Below are 23390 nucleotides of genomic sequence, written 5' to 3' on the forward strand. Positions count from 1 at the left end.
TGTGTGCGTCTCTCTTTAGTGTCCCCTGGTCTCCAGCTGTGTGCGTCTCTTTAGTGTCCCCTGGTCTCCAGCTGTGTGCGTCTCTCTTTAGTGTCCCCTGGTCTCCAGCTGTGTGCGTCTCTCTTTAGTGTCCCCTGGTCTCCAGCTGTGTGCGTCTCTGTTTAGTGTCCCCTGGTCTCCAGCTGTGTGTGCATCTCTTTAGTGTCCCCTGGTCTCCAGCTGTGTGCGTCTCTTTAGTGTCCCCTGGTCTCCAGCTGTGTGCGTCTCTCTTTAGTGTCCCCTGGTCTCCAGCTGTGTGCGTCTCTTTAGTGTCCCCTGGTCTCCAGCTGTGTGCGTCTCTCTTTAGTGTCCCCTGGTCTCCAGCTGTGTGCGTCTCTCTATAGTGTCCCCTGGTCTCCAGCTGTGTGCGTCTCTCTTTAGTGTCCCCTGGTCTCCAGCTGTGTGTGTCTCTCTTTAGTGTCCCCTGGTCTCCAGCTGTGTGTGTCTCTCTTTTTCGTCCCCTGGTCTCCAGCTGTGTGCGTCTCTCTTTAGTGTCCCTGGTCTTCAGCTGTGTGCGTCTCTCTTTAGTGTCCCCTGGTCTCCAGCTGTGTGCGTCTCTTTAGTGTCCCCTGGTCTCCAGCTGTGTGCTTCTCTCTTTAGTGTCCCCTGGTCTCCAGCTGTGTGCGTCTCTCTTTAGTGTCCCCTGGTCTCCAGCTGTGTGCGTCTCTCTTTAGTGTCCCCTGGTCTCCAGCTGTGTGCGTCTCTCTTTAGTGTCCCCTGGTCTCCAGCTGTGTGCATCTCTTTAGTGTCCCCTGGTCTCCAGCTGTGTGCGTCTCTTTAGTGTCCCCTGGTCTCCAGCTGTGTGCGTCTCTCTTTAGTGTCCCCTGGTCTCCAGCTGTGTGCGTCTCTTTAGTGTCCCCTGGTCTCCAGCTGTGTGCGTCTCTCTTTAGTGTCCCCTGGTCTCCAGCTGTGTGCGTCTCTTTAGTGTCCCCTGGTCTCCAGCTGTGTGCGTCTCTCTTTAGTGTCCCCTGGTCTCCAGCTGTGTGCGTCTCTCTTTAGTGTCCCCTGGTCTCCAGCTGTGTGCGTCTCTGTTTAGTGTCCCCTGGTCTCCAGCTGTGTGTGCATCTCTTTAGTGTCCCCTGGTCTCCAGCTGTGTGCGTCTCTTTAGTGTCCCCTGGTCTCCAGCTGTGTGCGTCTCTCTTTAGTGTCCCCTGGTCTCCAGCTGTGTGCGTCTCTTTAGTGTCCCCTGGTCTCCAGCTGTGTGCGTCTCTCTTTAGTGTCCCCTGGTCTCCAGCTGTGTGCGTCTCTCTATAGTGTCCCCTGGTCTCCAGCTGTGTGCGTCTCTCTTTAGTGTCCCCTGGTCTCCAGCTGTGTGTGTCTCTCTTTAGTGTCCCCTGGTCTCCAGCTGTGTGCGTCTCTCTATAGTGTCCCCTGGTCTCCAGCTGTGTGCGTCTCTCTTTAGTGTCCCCTGGTCTCCAGCTGTGTGTGTCTCTCTTTAGTGTCCCCTGGTCTCCAGCTGTGTGTGTCTCTCTTTTTCGTCCCCTGGTCTCCAGCTGTGTGCGTCTCTCTTTAGTGTCCCTGGTCTTCAGCTGTGTGCGTCTCTCTTTAGTGTCCCCTGGTCTCCAGCTGTGTGCGTCTCTTTAGTGTCCCCTGGTCTCCAGCTGTGTGCTTCTCTCTTTAGTGTCCCCTGGTCTCCAGCTGTGTGCGTCTCTTTAGTGTCCCCTGGTCTCCAGCTGTGTGCGTCTCTCTTTAGTGTCCCCTGGTCTCCAGCTGTGTGCGTCTCTCTTTAGTGTCCCCTGGTCTCCAGCTGTGTGCATCTCTTTAGTGTCCCCTGGTCTCCAGCTGTGTGCGTCTCTTTAGTGTCCCCTGGTCTCCAGCTGTGTGCGTCTCTCTTTAGTGTCCCCTGGTCTCCAGCTGTGTGCGTCTCTTTAGTGTCCCCTGGTCTCCAGCTGTGTGCGTCTCTCTTTAGTGTCCCCTGGTCTCCAGCTGTGTGCGTCTCTGTTTAGTGTCCCCTGGTCTCCAGCTGTGTGTGCATCTCTTTAGTGTCCCCTGGTCTCCAGCTGTGTGCGTCTCTTTAGTGTCCCCTGGTCTCCAGCTGTGTGCGTCTCTCTTTAGTGTCCCCTGGTCTCCAGCTGTGTGCGTCTCTTTAGTGTCCCCTGGTCTCCAGCTGTGTGCGTCTCTCTTTAGTGTCCCCTGGTCTCCAGCTGTGTGCGTCTCTCTATAGTGTCCCCTGGTCTCCAGCTGTGTGCGTCTCTCTTTAGTGTCCCCTGGTCTCCAGCTGTGTGTGTCTCTCTTTAGTGTCCCCTGGTCTCCAGCTGTGTGTGTCTCTCTTTTTCGTCCCCTGGTCTCCAGCTGTGTGCGTCTCTCTTTAGTGTCCCCTGGTCTCCAGCTGTGTGCGTCTCTCTTTAGTGTCCCTGGTCTCCAGGTGTGCGTCTCTCTTTAGTGTCCCCTGGTCTCCAGGTGTGCGTCTCTCTTTAGTGTCCCCTGGTCTCCAGGTGTGCGTTTCTCTTTAGTGTCCCCTGGTCTCCGTTGTGTTGGAGCTTCTTGCAGCGTTTGGTTTCTGCAGCTTTTAGTAAACTGCTCATGTCTCCTCTGCTGAATGTTCTCTAGATGCTGCATGTGTTGAAGAGCTGCTGCAGATGTTTCTTCATGAGTTTTGATTTGTGTTTCTATATCTGCGTCGTCTCTGAAGCTGCAGCGAGTTTCTTCTAATCTCTTCTAAGCTGTTGTATCTAAGAGAGTTTGAAACCATCTTCCATTAATATGTATTTGAGATGCTCTGAGATGTGGTCAGTGGTTGAGATGTTCTGCTGTAAAAAGTCTTTGTCCTCTCTCTCTGCCTCTCTCTTTATCCTTCAAGCTCCAGTGTTCCTGTGCATGTTGATGCTTCTCTCTGTGGCACGCAGGTCTATTAGATCAAATACATCAGAGCGGGTCATTACCAATCCTCAGGACGATTTCTCATCCTCGCTCGCTCTGGCGTCTGGAGCCACCAAGGTCACCGGACACAGATCCTCTAGTTACACGGGATCACGTCGGACATGGCGGCGACGTACGCCTCATCAGAGTTATTATCATATCACCTTTCAGCCGGCAGATATAAGCAGCTCTGATAATAGAGCATTAATGGGAAATGTATATAAGGGCGGGAGAGATCGATGGACAAATGACCCTTAACGAGGAGCAGGACACTGAGCAATAAACGCTGACATTTATACACTGAACGACCGATAACACAAAGTGATTAGGGTTATCTTTCCAAATTAGGGCTTAAATCAAGTGCATTATATCTGGAATATTTTAAATATCAAGAATAAATTGAATCCTTCAAAAAAAAAGATCATTTTGAGTCTTAGATTATTTGAAATTTGTTGGACTCTTTTGTTTAATTCTGGAAAAAATTGACATCACTATGCAATGCTATTGGCTAGCGCTCCATCACATGTACGTGATAGGCTAAGGGGCCAGGACAGCACTAAGCTGTTGAGCAATCAGAACAGAGCCGGCCAGCTAACCAATCAGAGCAGAATGGGCTCTGGTTTCAGACAGAGGGTGAAAAGAGGCTGCAGCACAGGCAGTATGAGAAACATAAAGAGCTTTCTGAACATTAAAGCATGGAGACATGTCCCAGGAGACGCTACATACTGATATACACCTGAACATCAGCAGGAGAGGACTCTTTAAAGTAGAGACACTACATACTGATATACACCTGAACATCAGCAGGAGAGGACTCTTTAAAGTAGAGACACTACATACTGATATACACCTGAACATCAGCAGGAGAGGACTCTTTAAAGTAGAGACGCTACATACTGATATACACCTGAACATCAGCAGGAGAGGACTCTTTAAAGTAGAGACGCTACATACTGATATACACCTGAACATCAGCAGGAGAGGACTCTTTAAAGTAGAGACACTACATACTGATATACACCTGAACATCAGCAGGAGAGGACTCTTTAAAGTAGAGACTCTACATACTGATATACACCTGAACATCAGCAGGAGAGGACTCTTTAAAGTAGAGACACTACATACTGATATACACCTGAACATCAGCAGGAAAGGACTCTTTAAAGTAGAGACACTACATACTGATATACACCTGAACATCAGCAGGAGAGGACTCTTTAAAGTAGAGACTCTACATACTGATATACACCTGAACATCAGCAGGAGAGGACTCTTTAAAGTAGAGACGCTACATACTGAAATGAACCTCCACCATCTCTCCTCCCATCCTCTGCTTCATGTCTCTGTCTCCAGTCCTTTTGCCTCCATCTGTCAATCACACTGTCTCCATTTTCTCCCCCCTGGACATTTTGACGGTGTGATCATCCGTTAACCGGCCGACTTGTCTCAACTCTCCTCTAATTCCTCCATTCTGTCGCTTCCTGACTCCATCCATCAGCGATCACCACACACCCTGCGTGACAGTCTCCTTAAAATACCACCGCTAAAAGTCTACTTCAATTTAATGGATCATAAGGCTGCAGCGTGAATATTTAGTGTGTGTGTGTGTGTGTGTGTGTGTGTGTGTGTGTGTGTGTGTGTGTGTGTGTGTGTGTGTGTGTGTGTGTGTGTGTGTGTGTGTGGCTGCGGCCGCCTGGAGATTTAATCCGGCGCTACATAATTGATGGAGAAGACATTGAAAAACTCACAGATCGTTAAATCTGAGAGCAGATTTGCCAAACGCGTTTCAGGATAGTTTATGCTCCTCGTCCTGTCAGGGCTATATGTTCTGAGGAGAGACGTTTCCTGAAGACTGAGGATGATTATGGAGACGATGGCGCTTTATCTTTCTCATCCACACACCTCAACGGCAGGAGATTTGAGATAAATGTAGGTCCTTTACCGCTTTATGCATTGCATGACCGCCTTGCTGCACCTTAATACACGTCTACCTAAAAATAAACATCGATTTGATTCACAATATTGATTTAAAAATGATCGTATTGCTTCCACTAAGAAAAAGTAGTCAGTCTGACTGCGTATCAATGGCTGGAGTTGCAGAGACAAAAACACAAGTTAACATTCTGAGCCAAATCTATGCAACTCTAAGAAGTGCGTACCAAAATAAAACAGTTTGATTGTGCACTATATTAAAAATACTTGTACTTTTACAGAGTTATAAAGCCCTTTAGGTAATGGATAATGGAACTTGCATCCATACATGCAAGCAAGTAAATTAGAGTCCGGTGGTTTTGGCTTTAGCATAAATGAGGCCTTAATTTCCGCATCAGAAACATTGACTGGGTGTCTAATGTCTAATCCTTCAGCTTTCACAAGAAATATGTCTGTTTTTAGGGAGGATTTAAGTGTTTCAGTGTGTGTCTGTCTCATCATTTTGTCCCAAAGGATGCAAATCATGCTCTTGCATTAAATTTGAACAATGTAGTTTCAAACTGAACATGTGTTGTATTATTTAACTATCATTCCCAAAGGAAAATAGATTTATGTGTGAGTACAGGATTAATAAACAATAACGTTCAATTAAACTCTGATAGGGAGCATTAACACACAGCGTTGTGAAAGACTTAATCAAAAATGCAATGTTTGATTTATTTTCTGACAACACAATGAACCAATTGTTCTTTCCTGGCGTCAGATGTTTTGTAGAAATCATCATGTCCCAAATAAGTAGTTTTCAGCTCTTATATTATTATAATATAATAATATTAATTATATTATTAATAATATTATAATTATTAATAATATAAATATAATAATTATTATAATTATTAATATTATTAATATTATTAATAATATAATAATATTAATAATTATTAATAATATAATAATAATTATTAATATTATAATATTATTAATATTATTAATATTATAATAATATTATTAATATTATAATATTATTAATATTATTAATATTATAATAATATTAATTATATTAATAATATTATAATATTAATAATTATTATATTATTAATATAATAATTATTATTAATATTATTATATTATTAATAATTATAATAATATTAATAATTATTAATATTATTATATTAATAATATTAATAATTATAATAATTATTATATTAATAATAATTATTATAATTATTAATATATTTATTCTATGTTATATTTAACTGTATTGACTTGCATGCTTGCCCCTTTATTTAAAAGGTTATCCTAGGTATACAGTGGGGCAAAAAAGTATTTAGTCAGCCACCAATTGTGCAAGTTCTCCCATTTAAAAAGATGAGAGAGGCCTGTAATTTTTATCATAGGTATACCTCAACTATGAGAGACAGAATGAGAAAAAAAAATCCAGGAAATCACATTGTAGGATTTTTAATGAATTAATTGGTAAATTCCTCTGTAAAATAAGTATTTGGTCACCTACAAACAAGCAAGATTTCTGGCTCTCACAGACCTGTAACTTCTTCTTTAAGAGGCTCCTCTGTCCTCCACTCGTTACCTGTATTAATGGCACCTTTTTGAACTCGTTATCAGTATAAAAGACACCTGTCTACAACCTCAAACAGTCATACTCCAAACTCCACTATGGCCAAGACCAAAGAGCTGTCAAAGGAGACCAGAGACAAAATTGTAGACCTGCAGCAGGCTGGGAAAACTGAATCTGCAATAGTTAAGCAGCTTGGTGTGAAGAAATCAACTGTGGGAGCAATTATTAGAAAATGGAAGACATACAAGACCACTGCTAATCTCCCTCGATCTGGGGCTCCACGCAAGATCTCACCCCGTGGGGTCAAAATGATCACAAGAACGGTGAGCAAAAATCCCAGAACCACACGGGGGGACCTAGTGAATGACCTGCAGAGAGCTGGGACCAAAGTAACAGAGGCTACCATCAGTAACACACTACGCCGCCAGGGACTTAAATCCTGCAGTTCCAGACGTGTCCCCCTGCTTAAGCCAGTACATGTCCAGGCCCGTCTGAAGTTTGCTAGAGGGCATTTGGATGATCCAGAAGAGGATTGGGAGAATGTCATATGGTCAGATGAAACCAAAATAGAACTTTTTGGTAAAAACTCAACTCCTCGTGTTTGGAGGAGAAAGAATGCAGAGTTGCATCCAAAGAACACCATACCTACTGTGAAGCATGGGGGTGGAAACATCATGCTTTGGGGCTGTTTTTCTGCAAAGGGACCAGGACGACTGATCCGTGTAAAGGAAAGAATGAATGGGGCCATGTATCGTGAGATTTTGAGTGAAAACCTCCTTCCATCAGCAAGGGCACTGAAGATGAAGCGTGGCTGGGTCTTTCAGCATGACAATGATCCCAAACACACCGCCAGGGCAACGAAGGAGTGGCTTCGTAAGAAGCATTTCAAGGTCCTGGAGTGGCCTAGCCAGTCTCCAGATCTCAACCCCAGAGAAAATCTTTGGAGGGAGTTGAAAGTCCGTGTTGCCCAGCGACAGCCCCAAAACATCACTGCTTTAGAGGAGATCTGCATGGAGGAATGGGCCAAAATATCAGCAACAGTGTGTGGAAACCTTGTGAAGACTTACAGAAAACGTTTGACCTCTGTCATTGCCAACAAAGGGTATATAACAAAGTATTGAGATGAACTTTTGTTATTGACCAAATACTTATTTTCCACAATCATTTGAAAATAAATTCATTAAAAATCCTACAATGTGATTTCCTGGATTTTATTTTCTCATTTTGTCTCTCATAGTTGAGGTATACCTTTGATAAAAATTACAGGCCTCTCTCATCTTTTTAAATGGGAGAACTTGCACAATTGGTGGCTGACTAAATACTTTCTTGCCCCACTGTATTTAGCCTTTTATCTGCAATCGATATTAATAATTCTAATGACTATTAATCAGTTCCAGCTTTTTAATGTGAGGATTTGCTTCTTTATTCTGTTTTAGAATATGATAAATAAATGCCATTTTCACAGTCATGAAATCTTAAAATGCTTTCATTCTCCTTCTCTCTACTCATAACCAGACCTTCTATATCCTCCCCTCCCACGAGCCTCTCACCTGGATCTTGATTGGCCAGCTGAAGTTGGTCACGTAGACGTAGAAGGTGATGTTGTGGTGGAGTCTGAAGTTGAACTTCTCACAGGAGAAACTGTCCCGGTGCTCCTTGATGTTGGTCCTCGCTATGATGGGCATCTCTTCCCCTGATATGGTGCCAGCTGTGAACACACAGAGAGCAGGTTGAGTAAAAAGTACAGTAGTTTAAACAAACGCATAAATACAATTGCTAAAGGAACTACAGCTACTACCACCGCTAAGCTAAAGGCGGCTAATGTTGGGCTATAAAGGAACTACAGCACGGTCACATGACTTCACGACACCACCGCTAAGCTAAAGGAGGCTAATGTTGGGCTATAAAGGAACTACAGCACGGTCACATGACTTCACGTCACCACCGCTAAGCTAAAGGAGGCTAATGTTGGGCTATAAAGGAACTACAGCACGGTCACATGACTTCACGACACCACCACTAAGCTAAAGGAGGCTAATGTTGGCTATAAGGGAACTACAGCACGGTCACATGACTTCACGTCTCCACCGCTAAGCTAAAGGAGGCTAATGTTGGGCTATAAGAAACTACAGCACGGTCACATGACTTCACGTCACCACCACTAAGCTAAAGGAGGCTAATGTTGGGCTATAAAGAAACTACAGCACGGTCACATGACTTCACGTCTCCACCGCTAAGCTAAAGGAGGCTAATGTTGGGCTATAAAGAAACTACAGCACGGTCACATGACTTCACGACACCACCGCTAAGCTAAAGGAGGCTAATGTTGGGCTATAAGGGAACTACAGCACGGTCACATGACTTCACGTCTCCACCGCTAAGCTAAAGGAGGTTAATGTTGGGCTATAAAGGAACTGTTGTAATACTGAACATGTGGCAATAACTTGAACTCTAGTGTAAACCTGCAGCCAGGAGAGAGCCGCACAATGAGTGACCCATCAGCAGAGCAGCTTTCACCGTCAGCGTCCTTGTAAAGAGGGTTGGAGTGGAAATACATTCTTTAAATGTCAATGACGTGCCGTTCATCTCACACAAACAATGTTTTGGTGACATCTGGCAGTAACTCAGAGTGGGCTTTCACATTTCCCCCAGTGCTGAAGTGCTCTGATTTCCGTTTCCTTCAGCAGTTCTGTGTTAATGGTGGACTTTTTCTGACAAAGTGAATAACATATTTCACCTCCTGCTTTATCAGGGCCATTAAACACTCACACACACACTCACACACAAAGTCCCAAACTGAAGAAGCCCCAAGACATTGAGTGTTGAGAGTAGAGTGCTTTTATCTTAATTGAAATCAGAAGGGAAGATGTATAAAACAGCCTAATGCCGACATTTTAAATAGCTTCTGATGTGTTTCGTCAGGAGGGGGGTTCCCCGGGAGGCGAACAGGAAGTAGATCTGCGGCCAACAATAAGAGATACTGCGAGACTTCTTTACAGAGCGATAAATACAACTACATTTTCATTTAATAGGATTCATTAGACGGAAATGAAATGCCAGAATACTGTCCTGTTATGAAGATGAATGGCTGTTTTAAAGGGAATATTGGCTTAAATGTGCTTTATTCACTTGGCTCTATCACTGGATGTAATACCTTTACTGAGATGAGGGAGGGAACCATAATTCATGCAGGTCTCTGAAACCCCCACAGGTGTTTCCAGACACTGATCCTGTTGTTCTATTCACCTGATTCTTTGTTTTAGGGACCTTTACTAATGTGATAATAGCGTTATTGCACTGAAGAAATGTACGGAAGAGGATTAGGGCCATCTAAGAATATGTTTTTGATCTGACCAAAACAGATTAAAAAAAGCTGCGTTTTTTTCATATAATTCTGACTTTTTGTAAGAAAACTGAGGAATTCCAACTTTAGTTTTCTTTGACTTTTTGTTAAAATCTTAAATTTTTGTGAGAATTTAAAATGTTAAGAAAAAAACCAAATGTATCAAAATTCAAAATTCTAACAAAAAATCTTAATTCTAAGAACAGTCATTGTGTGTTCCCCGGTAAGAGTGCGATTGCCGTTACTTTTCATAACGTCCTCAGCTTTATCGACCTTTACCTGCCAAAAAAAGGTCAACTCCAGGATGTTAAAAAATCCTCTGATCTAAGTTATGAAAACCACTAATTTGACCATTGCGAGTTAGTTAACTAAAATGTGCTAGTGAGCTAGTTAGATAGGTCGGTAACGTTCAGTGGTTACGACACACAATTCATCAGACACACAACTGAACAGTCGCACAGTGCGAGACGGTTGTGGATATTTTCTGACCTTTTTCGGGGCTAAAGAATTGGCTGCTTAGTAAAATCATTTGCAGATTAATCAGACGAAAATGTATTAAATGCAGCCAACAAATAGTCTGATCAGCGGCGTTTTGCAGTTCTGAGATGTGTTATTACAAAAACAATATGTTTCTACCTGTGGAGCTTAAGGACCAGGTGATGTTGAGGTTGAAGTTGTTGGAGGCGTTGATGGACATGTCCAGGTTCTTGTTTGCCTGCAACAAAAGAGAGGAAAACACACGTAGGATCGGATGACTGAGCTGGAGGAAGAGTGGATTAAAGTTAGACACAGGAAAACCAAATGCCTTCAGACACAACGCAACATAAATTCATTCTGTCTCATTTTCATGGACTGCTGTATTGATTTGAATTTGATGGACAACTTCCTGACAGCATATACAGTTTAACTTGTTTTCCTCCCAACCTTTCGAAAGTTCTGCTGTATGTTCACGAAGCCCAACGGGGGATTTCTTTGCAAACACATTTTTAACTTTAGCCTCTCCGTCTCCGCCTCCACTTGTATCACCTTGGGCGTTTTTGAATCTATTGGCCTCTTTGGTATCGTTCAATTGATTTTGTCTGCAGATGCCCCGAAATTCAACTGTAAGTTGTGTCTGCACACACCTTCAGGCACCAAGGAGGAAAAACAGGTCAGACAAATCTCCAGAATTTAGATGTCTCAGTGTTGACAGCAGATTCCTCAAAAACTCTTCTACATCTTTTTTAAGAAACAACTTTTGGCAAACTTTATTATGTCCTGCTCCAGGCCTTTGTCTCATCATGTCTCTGTCCATCTAGTTATCACAAGAAAACCTTAAAAACTATTGAAACCAATTAGTAACGTACATAAATATTAAAAACTGGTCCATATGTATTTGGAAATACTTACTGTTGATAGCTTAGATTGAATATAACAAGAAGCAACTTCAGTGTAACCTTTATCCTGCAGCTCTTTCATAGAAGATGATTACATGTGAAGTTCGAGATCTGACCAAAAGTACATTTTCCTTTAGTTCTGAAAAAGAAGTCAGAATTCTGAAGCAAAACAAATTATAATTCTCCTTTTTGGGGAAAATTGCAGAATTCTGAGATTAAAAAATCACAACTATGAAAAAAAGTAAGAATTCTGCACAACAGTCAGAAATCTGAATCTGAATAAATTCACATTTCTGACAACAGTCAGATTCTGAAAAGAACTCTGGAAAAAAAATCAGCTATCGGAAAAAAAATCTGGATAAAAAAAGAATCTTTTAAAATCTGAATTTGAAAGAAAGTCTGAGATAAAAAAGAACTGAGTCACTATTGGTCAAATTGTTAAAGGAAAAATTCCCTGGTGGCCCTAACCCTCTTTCGTACATATTACAACACATTAAGGACATTTCATACAAGTAAAAAAAACAATCATACATAAAAACATGGTGGTTACATACAGTAGGTAAGAATGGCCTGCTGTGTGCCATTGATTGCGTGTGTTACCTGTTCAGGTGTAGCCATGAAGTTAATGCTGGTGTAGTGACGGTCGTCTTCCTGAAGCAAACTGAAGGTGAACTGGTAATCGATCAACAGGTTGTCTGGGGACAGAGAGGCAAAGACGGAGAGAGGTGAGGAATAAGACTAAATGACAGTGGAGGAGTTTCTCTCAAAGACCTCAAGCAAGGACAACATGAGCACACGTGTGTTCATGAATGTTTATTAATATGTGCTCACAGCATTCACTTAGACATGCTAACGCCGGATCGATAGAACACGAGCCGGCTCTAAATCTTCACGTTCCATCAGAGCCCTAATCAGTTCTGAAAGCGGCTCCTATCGAGTGCTCTTTGTCAGCGAGACAATGGCCGACGATCACAGTGATTCAACATCTGGACGGACAGCAGGAGCCACACTGGGTCACCTTGCCTCGCCCGCCTGATGGGGGAGGAAGGGGGAGAGACAGCAGCTCTGTGGCCATGAGAGGACAATGGGGTGAGAGGATATTTTTTAAGTTAATCAGCATGACTGCTAACCCTGCAGGATATTCCAGGTGTGTGTGTGTGTGTGTGTGTGTGTGTGTGTGTGTGTGTGTGTGTGTGTGTGTGTGTGTGTGTGTGTGTGTGTGTGTGTGTGTGTGTGTGTGTGTGTGTGTGTGTGTGTGTGAGAGAGAGAGAGAGAGAGGGATGCATCCAAGGGCAGCTCAGGTTAAAACAGACTCAGGCAGAGCTGGTAAAACCTGAGGTTTTCACATCATTTTCATAAAGTTGTTTGTCAATCAGACCGGTTAATGTAGCATTATATTTTGCTAAGTAAGATTTTATGTAAAAAATATCTAAAAAGAACAAGAACATTATCATCAAACAACATGGCAAAGCATAAAGTAATAAAACAGATATTTAAAAATACACTTTCCCTTTAATTGCTGCATGCAACTGGGGAACAGGATGTTGAATTTCTGCAAAATCTGCAACCAGCGACACACACACAATACACTCTGCTGCCTTTGTGTGTGTGTGTGTGTGTGTGTGTGTGTGTGTGTGTGTGTGTGTGTGTGTGTGTGTGTGTGTGTGTGTGTGTGTGTGTGTTAGAGTTTCCTTTAGACGTGCAAGTAGGAAAATCTTTGCTTTTGACTTTGATTATCTAAACGAGGAGGTTCCTCTCTATTACATTTTGGAATTTTAGCAAAAGTACTCATTATGCACAGAGGCTCTTTCCACAGAATCGTAGCTTAGTTTGTACTTTGTTAGATTCCTGCAATCCAGTGTATTGAATAGCTGCATCAAACCCCGTCAGAGAGGCTGTGAGGCAGTCTGCAGCGGAGGACTGTAGACTGTCACATCCAGGTAATCTGCTGCTGCCTGACACGGAGCGGCGGCCGTCTCTCTACAGAGCTTTTTTACCACAAATCAGAGAACTCTGTGTCACACTGCAGATAAAGTGAGACACACACAGAGAGATGGGAAGTTATCACCTTCCTTTCAGCTTTTACAATCCCGGGGCGTCACCGAGACGAAAGCACAATTATGTTTGACAAACACTCTTGTTTTGTTCAGCCTTCATGGCAAGTTAACCCAAGCCGCAGATATCATCAGATCAAAGACGAAATTTCCCTCCTAACATCTTCCTCCCTCCCTCGGAGGCAGACTGCTGCTGCTTGTTTATCCCATAAGGGTCGTCAGCACAGCTCCACAGTATTTGGGTTTTTTAATGGGGACTGTGTGTGTGTGTGTGTGTGTGTGTGTGTGTGTGTGTGTGTGTGTGTGTGTGTGTGCCTCCAGATGCATCCACTATGAAAAAGCTTGGAGAGTAACACGATTAAGTAAAAAATAAAAAATCAGGATTATTAAAAATGTCAGAATTCCCCAAAATAAATCAGACTTTCGAAAAAGAAAGCCAGGATTATGGAAACAAATCAGGATTACGGAAAAAAATCAGAGAAAAAATCAGGATTATGGAAAGAAAAATCAGGATTATGGAAAATGTCAGATTTCTGAAAAAAGTTACAATTTAGAAAAAGTCAAGATTCCCCAAAATAAATCAGACTTCATAAAAAAGTTTTTAAATAATTGCATTGCATTGATTGGAGGTAAACCAACCTTTAAAACTCAGATTAGGTGATATTTTACAGGTAACTACTAACTGGATACCTTTTTAAAGTAACCCTCCCACACCTGTCTATGAACTGCTCATGTCAGGGTTGTGCACATCCACCTGCCCGTGCATGCAAGTGTTTACAGGGTGTGTGTTGGTGTGAACAAATGAGATCACATCACAAAAGTCTCCCCCCACCAATCCCCCTCTGTGTGTTTCCAATATGTCTGATTTCAAGGCTGTTAGGAATCAGAGCGGCAGCCGAGGTTTCAAAGTTCATCTCGGCTAATTACAAATCCCATCTGAGAAATCTGACTGCAGTTTCACTTAGGCAAACTCGATTACACGCGCACAAGTGAGAATTCCCCACTCTGGATGAATTGCATCAAGGTATCACTAAAGGTATTAACAATCCCCAGAAGAAGGGGACATAGAAATAGTCTGTGGCAATTTCTCCGGTTCACAGATGGGTGATCTTATTACCATAAGCTGATTCAGCCTGTATGAAACGGAGCACTGAGGGGCAGAAGAAGAAGCCGTCACCTGGAACCTTATCTGATATTCCAGCAGTCTGCCTCGATTAAATACCCTAAAAAGAATAATGTGATCTCACCTGCAGTGTCACTCGCTGAGGTTTCATTTAATGCTTGTTAACAACTCATTATTTTCCATTTGCAACACCTGCATCACCTTGCCGAGATAACTGGTGAGTAAACAACACAGATACACCTTCAGGACTGAACGGAGGTCGAGGTAACCTGGAGGTAATGTATGCATGAGGTCAGGTGACCCCCAATTGATCCGAGGGATGGCTACTCGCTCTGGAGACCATTTACTGAGTCCAAGCGTGCAAAACATGCCAGGATAATCATGGAAAGCAATGCATTTTTAGAGGTGGTGAGAATGGTGATAGAGAAGGGACATACTTACACTAAACTGAACTCTATGAATGAGTGAAAAAGTCATGTATAACTTCTCTAAATACCCTTATTGAGCCCTGTCCCTTTCCCCACTTCTGGTTCAAACGCCTGTGTCCTAGTTCTTCCAGTTTAGCACTAGCAGCATGGTAATCAATACATTTTACTCTATATCATTTACAGCTACACTGTGCCTATGCAGTGGTTTACAGAACCACATCCATCCTGTGTTAGTGATTGGCAGGAGTAGATGTCTCTGATATGAGGAGCTACAAGAAGTACCAAAACATACGGGTCGGTCGGACTGCAGACTAAAGCTCACGTGGACACTCTCTAACTCTCTATAACTCTTAGTGCCAGAAGGAGAGACCGAGGTCTGCAGTATCAAATGTAGATAAACCCATAAACCACAGACTCTACTCAATGAAACCTTGAAACCTTGAAACGTCAGTGTGCTATTAAGCTAGGGAGCATTAGCCATCTAGCTAACTAGCAAACGTTAGCGATGTTAGTTATCTTCTTTACAAGTCAGCTAACATTTGCTATCAATCTAATTAGTTTGCTTACTTACATTAGCGTACTTTAGCTACTTATCGATCTAAAAATCTCACTACCAAAAGTGAGCTATCTGCTTTACAAGCTCGCTAACTTTTTGTATCGATCTACCTAGTTAGCCACCTTACCGTAGCTACCCATCCCAGCTGTCTAGGTAGCTATCTGCACATTCGTGGCTCTCGTACTTTCAAGAGGACTTATTATTAACAGCCTATGGTTAGAGCTGCAGGGCTGACCTGTGTTCTACCTATATAACACACTACAGGACAGGGAACACACCCACCACAAACACCATCAGGCCCTATAAGAGGATAGCTAATCATGAAAATAGTGGACGAATTGACTTCTTTCCGTTTCCCTGCTTTCTGACTTTGGATCATCACTCAGTCCTGCTTGGTGCAGCTCGTCACTAATTACCACATTAATTGGGATTGTGAGGCTGTCTATAGACGTTGTTCGGCCTCACAGATCCGGCCTGAGGGCAGCGACTCTGACTGGTGTTAGCCTCTGACTGCTGGTGTTAGTGGTGGTACGCTGGGTGGCCGTCCCCCTAATTAGACGTCCCTTGTAGCTGAGTGAGATGCACTATGACAGCGGTTCATTAAAGCCGTGTCCCGGTGATGCCCGCCCATAAACGCCAGCCTGACTGGGGGCAAACTCATTAAAAAGCAAAGTTGTTTCTCATCAATTGACCGGTGGTTCAATATGACAGCGTTAACTGAACCAAAGCACTCAGAAACACTGCAGTCAGTGGATGGACACTCGCATTAATGTCCGAAGCAGTGTCTGACCTGGCTTTATTCTTTATTCGAGTTCAGTCGTAGGGTTTTGCAGAGCCTTGAGTTGTCCGATGTAGTGATTTAATGATGACGTCTATTTTCCTTCTATCCTTATAAACTAATCCCTCGACCAACAATATTTGTGATGCATTTGATTAACATAGTCTCCCCTCCAAGAAGAGTTGGCTGTGTCACTGAAACGGTTTTTATGTCTGAATTAAGTTGCCATCAAACACAGTGTCTGTTAAAATCCAGTCTGTGTGTCTACTGATGACTTCAAACCTTTAAATCGGGATACAAGTCTAATAAGGAATGGGTTCAATACGTTCACACGTCATCAATTCAAATTGGGTTTAAAGATGTGGAACATTTAAGTCTTTAGTTTGAAAAGATGACTGTAGTGCATTGTTGGACTTAAAAGGTGTCTTTAGAATGCTCAGAAGACTTGCAGTAGTTTACATTTTGTTGATGAATATCCACTGTGTGTGTCAGACTGCAGTGGTGAGCTGATAAACGCCTATGTTTTTTGGAACATCTTTCCAGAAATATAACGGTTCATTGTCAGGCAAGTTTCACTGGGGCATCAGTTGTGTCACTCAAACTAGTGATGCTAACGAGGAGGCGGGGCTTATCTCCGTGCATACATGCTAACGGATTTAATTATAATACACAAATTAAAATGATGATGAAATAACTACATATTCATACCCGTTGGTAAAACCACGAGTGATTGCTTCTGACAGTGTGTCCGCAAGATAACGGGACAAAACACTCGAGTGATCATGCTAAGCTAAGATTGTAGCTACTCTGTCCACACTCAAAATAACGTCATATAGACACAAATAAAGCAGAGACTTTATTTGCCGTGCCGCAGACAACGGGTGGTTTGTACACATGCATGATTTCACTCCAGTTTCTGAAGAACTGTGAGGAAATGTGAGCTCTGTGTTGTGTTGCTGACAGCCAACGGATGATGTCTGGTTCTCTAATTCAACAACGACAGTATGTCAGAGAAAAGCACTTCTAGTTGCCCAAACTGAACCAAATTTTAGACTTTTACAGATTAGAAAATCATATGCTTCACATTGGACTGAAAAACTATTCAATTGTTCACTTAAATCCTACCAGATTGAGGTGGGCTATGAACCCCGTTACATCAGGGCTTCTCTTCAGCTTGCAACTCTGAGGCTTCAATCAAACACACTTTTGCCTCAGCATGATTGATCACACACACACACACACACACACACACACACACACACACACACACACACACACACACACACACACACACACACACACACACACACACACACACACACACACACACACACACACACACACACACACACACACACACACACACACACACACACACACACACACACACACACACACACACACACACACACACACACACACACCACACACACTGTGACTACAATATGTCATGCTTACAACTGACTTTGAAATCTGTGCAAATGTGTGAGAGAAAGGAGAGGCGCACAGAGAGAGGGGAGAGGACTTCTAAACTCAGAGCAGATGTGAAGAGCGCTCTCTTATAATATCACGTTTGAGTGGTTGTTTGCTTTGAATAATGGCTTCACACATGGCCTCAAAAACCTTGAAACGACACACATAATGGGTTTTAATCATCCCTTCTTTAGACGAGGAGGCCTGGACGATGTGCGTGTTGAATTATGCAATAAAAGGACTTTATATTTTTATAAAGGGTAAGAAATGCAAAACGACTGTACCAGCTTCAGAGCGTTTTGCAGAGGTTCTTAGGTAGAGAAAAAGGGGATTGATAACACTATTTGGAAAGGTCTTACAGGCTGAATGGCTCAGGATTTCTACACCGGTTTACTTATAAGTGCACTTTTATATACCTTTATTTCCCCATGAAGTGTGTCTGTGTTCAATACACCTTAAACCAATGCCTTTTATTCACCTTTAAGGAGTTTGAAGCAGGTTCCTAACCTCTGTTCCCGTCTCTCAGTTCCCTCCTAAGTGATTTGTGTCACGGCTGCTGCTTTCTGAAGCCGACAAGCCACATAGACGACAACCTGCTCTACTTTAAAGCAATATATTTCTACCATTAACACTGATTACTAAGGTGTCATCCCCACAGGGTTCAACATGCATCTCCTCCCGTATCCAGAGAGTCTGCAGAGCATCACTCCTGCTGTTTGCCTTACAGTTGCACACTAAAAAGAGCATTCAGTGTCATTAATTAAACGGGAAGTATTACGGAAACTAAGCAAAGCATATACAGTAAAGGACGGAGAGCCAGAGTCTTATTCATACTTCTGCAAACACAGACATGAATATAGGACGTAATTCAGTTTGCTTTTATGCACTTTAAACACATGGACCATGCACAGCCAAATGCAGACACCAGTTCCAGTTCATTTCTGTCTGCTGTCATCTGTTAGATATCTGTCCACATCAAAGGGGATCTACAGGTGCTGCAGGTTTATCACATTTCTACTGTAAATCTTCAAACCTTCAATGCTGCTGCCTCTCGTAGACGCCGCATGCAATTTCACACGACAGAGATAAAGCGTTTTGTTATCTGCGCCTTTCCTTCCAATGACATTTAGAGACAAATATTGACCTAAAAGCACGGATTTTCTTTCCGTAGGGAATGGCTTTTAAATCTGTAGTTTATACACGCTGTATATGTGTGTGTGTGTGTGTGTGGGAGGGGGGGTGTAATGTGCATCCATGTGTGTACTTCCAAAGTGTGTTCAAACAAAGCTAACCCCGTTCCAAAGACGACAGAGAGGGTAATGGTACAATAATGACAGAACACGATGTTGTCAAAAGCATCTGAGAACACACACAGGCTGCAGCCATGGAGATACAGAGGAGCCACAGACTTTAGGAGCCATTAAAACCTGAGTGTGAGTGTGTGTGTGTGTGTGTGTGTGTGTGTGTGTGTGTGTGTGTGTGTTTGCATTATCGTAAGAGCTGCACAATTCTGGGCACTCCGATAGTGCCACCTAGTGCCTTCAACTCTCAGTCCTGCAGACCGGGTGAGACCCTGAACTGTTGAATAAACTGTTTTAAAGAGTCCTCTCCTGCTGATGTTCAGGTGTATATCAGTATGTAGTGTCTCTACTTTAAAGAGTCCTCTCCTGCTGATGTTCAGGTGTATATCAGTATGTTGAGTCTCTACTTTAAAGAGTCCTCTCCTGCTGATGTTCAGGTGTATATCAGTATGTAGTGTCTCTACTTTAAAGAGTCCTCTCCTGCTGATGTTCAGGTGTATATCAGTATGTTGTGTCTCTACTTTAAAGAGTCCTCTCCTGCTGATGTTCAGGTGTATATCAGTATGTAGTGTCTCTACTTTAAAGAGTCCTCTCCTGCTGATGTTCAGGTGTATATCAGTATGTAGAGTCTCTACTTTAAAGAGTCCTCTCCTGCTGATGTTCAGGTGTATATCAGTATGTAGCGTCTCTACTTTAAAGAGTCCTCTTTGCTGATGTTCAGGTGTATATCAGTATGTAGTGTCTCTACTTTAAAGAGTCCTCTCCTGCTGATGTTCAGGTGTATATCAGTATGTAGTGCACCTGAACATCAGCAGAGAGGACTATTTAAAGTAAAGCTTTACAGTAAAGGTGAACTGTTTTAAATCACGTTCTCTAACAGAAGTAGTTTCTGTGATGAAGGCAGGTCTGAGGTGACGGTGTGATCTGTGTCCTGACTCTCTGATTGCTGCTCCTCTCCAGACTCCATCATTGGAACAATGATACCCCTCTCGAGCTGGAGGACTATTGACATTGACAGCACTTGAACTTTATTCCACTGAGTTATAATACTAACAACTGATGATGGCAATCCGTACGCATAATGCTGGTGTGTTCGTGTGTGTGTGTGTGTGTGTGTGTGTGTGTGTGTGTGTGTGTGTGTGTGTGTGTGTGTGTGTGTGTGTGTGTGTGTGTGTGTGTGTGTGTGTGTGAGAGTTGCAAAGTGAAGGAGTGTGTGCCACAAAACATCTGTTTGCATTCCTCCTTCGGTTGCCCTTTAAGAGGAAAACCAGCAATTTGTTGCAAATGAGCTCCAAGTCCATGTGAACCCTGCGAGCATCTGGAAGCAGGAAAACAACTCGCAGACAGAAACACTTTCTCTCTCTCTGAGTCTCCCCTGCTCTCTCTCTCCCCTCTCTCTCATGGTTGACCTGGATAAGTGATAGTAATGATAACCCTGTCCTCGTCGTTTTCTAAGCTCAAAACGATGTGCACATTTTCCTGACAAGCAACCTTTTACGGTAAGTTCTTCCAAGGTCAAGATGAACTAAGAAACTTCTCTCTCAAAAGCACAAACATTGTTATTAGGGATCTGAGAGGAGGTGGAGGTTAAAGATAGGATGTAGTGATGCAACTGACCCCCCCCTGGCTTTAAAGGACTTCTTTTAGGAAACTAAAACACTTAGTCAGGGTTAGACATGGGTAAAGGGGCCCTGTTTCGCTCTATACTGTGACATGTGTCCATGCTTTAACATAGTGTGGGAGAGGAACACACACCTATAGGAAAGGGAGCACCACAAAGAGCAGAATAGGGCCCATTTAAGTCTCGTTTGAATGCAGAGCTTTCACTTTTGTTGGATTACGTTCAGGCCAAATCTATTTCTACTTCTATTAAAGTAAAGGCTCTTACAGTACTCATTCCTTTTTTGGGAACTAAGCGTTAATGTGTGTGTGTGTGTGTGTGTCTCAGGTGTAGTGACGGCAGGATACTTACAATAGCATGTTCCTCGGAGAGGGTTTCCAAGGTAACGGTTCTCTGAGTCACATCTGAATCGACACCACAGAAGAAGAAGAGAGAGAACAAAGGCATTAGCTTTAAACACGGGTTGAGACTCTACAAAGACATATTTCCAGTGTGTGTGTGTGTGTGTGTGTCAGGTGGTGCTGCAGGTATCGTCTTCCCCCAGCTCTTTGCGAGGTGATTTCCCCCGACAGCCCTGTCTAGTCGAAGCTGCTCTCTTTTTCCCCAGACACACACACACACACACACACACACACACACACACACACACACACACACACACACACACACACACACACACACACACACACACACACACACACACACACACACACACACACACACACACACACACACACACACACACACACACACACACACACACACACACACACACACACACACAGATGAGAGAGAACACCAAATCTCCTGAAGTAAGAGCAGCTCTCTGCAGGAACACAGGGTTACCGGCTTTAACCTGCAATGTGCTGAATAACGGCTCTGAGTCCGTGCAGAGGAAAACTCCCGGACGTGTTTCTATTGGATATACAAAATAAAAGCCTTACTGTGAGTCACTGACAACAATTACAGCTGCTTCTAAATGACATTATCGCAGCCAGAAATCAGACACACGCTTGCCATACATTGGACAAGAGAAAGAACCATGAAATATAATACATTTAAAATGATGCATACCAGTGCCTGCCAGTCGCGTGTCAAATAAGCATGTACTCTGTAACTAACTGTAACACACACACAGATGTTGACGGACAGTAATTGGCTGTGGTTGAAGGTTGTGACCTTTACGGGTTAAAGGAAGTCTCTAATGACCAGTAAAGCTCTACAGGAGTACAATTAGATTAAGAAGAAATGCACATATATTGATTATTCCAGTAGGAATGTAATGAATTCTTCATAATGCATCATGGGATGTGCAAGGGTTTTAAATAGGGCCAGGAACTTAAGGTTTTCTGAGGATAATGCACATTTTACCACTCTGCAGAAGCAATTAAAGGAACATATTAAGGGTTTTTTGGGTTATCATTAAGGAGTGATGTCCGCGCTTTTGAGGCCATTAAAGTGTCGAGAGGGATGACATGCACCTGAAGCACAGATAGGAAAATGAGTGCCTGTCATCGGAGAACAAAGTAAGGAATATTAAACCTCCGCTGCTGAGAAATGTTGGACCGAATGAAATGATGTCAGGGCTTTTAATATGTCCTTCTGTATCACACTGAGGGAGGGGTGGGATTGAGAGAGGCTGTGCAACTGGAAGACTTTAGAGAGGTTGTTTATTGGCATTGCAACAGCTTAACTGATTGTGTTTCATTGCCATTTAGGAAGAAAAGCTGTTGCTTATCAAACACACATGCAGATATTTGACAAGCTTTGCTAAATATGGACAGGAGATCACCCACTGCAATCACTCAAACAGAAACCAGAATGAGAGTGAAGAAGAAGAGGGCAGGTGAGGTTTGCAGCAGAGTGTGTGGATGTGTGTGTATCCCTGCAGGTCACGGAGCAAGAAAACTGAATATTTTATTCCATAAACCCCAGCCAAGGACGAGGCCTTAAAGCTCTCTGAGCTGCCGCCCTGCATCAGGAGATTAGAGGCAACAGTAAAACAAGAAAAGAGGCGAAAATAAAAAACCTTTGGGTTTCAAATTGGAGCGCAAATCAGTGCAAGAGACAGCTGGACTTCTGGAGCAACCGGTTCCAAGATACTGAGATTTCTGCTGAATGTGGTCATATTTTTAGTTCTGTTTTGGCAGATAGCCGTTGTGGTATAAGATGTATAGTTGCTGGGCTTTATCGGATTGTAAGAAAAAGGAAGGAGGGGCGAGAAGAAGCAGAGACATATAAAGAAATAGGAAGAGGAAGGAAGAAGGAACGACGAAGACCCCATATTCTGTGTGTTTGTGTGCATGTAAATGGTCAGCAGAGGTGGAAATCCCTGATGATAAAAGCATTCAGTTCATTGATTAGCTTTGTTCATTTCTCGCTGGCTGGTGCAGCAGAGAGAGAGCTCTGTCAGAACGCAGCGCTGAAGCAGAAAATAATAACAATATGTGTCTCTGAGTCTCTTCTTTCATCAACGATACAGAAACTACAGGCTCCAGTGACCTCATGTTAGAAAGAAAAACCATTTCTGCAAGACAAGTAGATCTGCCACGTCCATGGTGAGGGTCTGCTTCAGTTAGTCAACTAACAAAAGATGCTTCAAGTAAAAGAGATGTCACCTTTTGGGGTTAGGGGCCTCATATTGCTACCCCTGACACACGGTAGGGTAGATTTATATAAACCCTTTCCTGTCGTGTGTAATATAGGTTTTACTGCATGTAAATGGTCTGCAGAGGCTAAAATCCCTGTGTTCCCTCCAGGGGTGAATGACTCGTAGTATGTAAAGTGCTTTGAGGGGTCGAGAAGACCTGATAAAGAGCTATATGAGGACAGTCAAAACCTTTGGAGTCCTAAAGCCTTGATGCAACACAAACAGAAAAGCAGGGAAGGACATCGAAAAGAGGACCGAAAGAAGAGGAGGAGGAGTGAGAG

At 43.0% G+C, this 23390-nt stretch overlaps 1 protein-coding gene across 1 annotated transcript in view; it reads right to left on the reverse strand.

Annotated features, from left to right (window-relative positions):
* Positions 1-23390, reverse strand: part of atrnl1a (attractin-like 1a) — a 192984-nt gene that overhangs the window by 90078 nt on the left and 79516 nt on the right. Inside the window, 4 exon segments of the mRNA XM_063874219.1 lie at positions 7957-8114; positions 10386-10464; positions 11726-11820; positions 20811-20863. Of these exon segments, the coding sequence (XP_063730289.1) occupies positions 7957-8114; positions 10386-10464; positions 11726-11820; positions 20811-20863 (385 nt within the window).

Source organism: Eleginops maclovinus, chromosome 22 (assembly GCF_036324505.1).
Source record: "Eleginops maclovinus isolate JMC-PN-2008 ecotype Puerto Natales chromosome 22, JC_Emac_rtc_rv5, whole genome shotgun sequence".
Taxonomy (NCBI): Eukaryota; Metazoa; Chordata; class Actinopteri; order Perciformes; family Eleginopidae; genus Eleginops; species Eleginops maclovinus.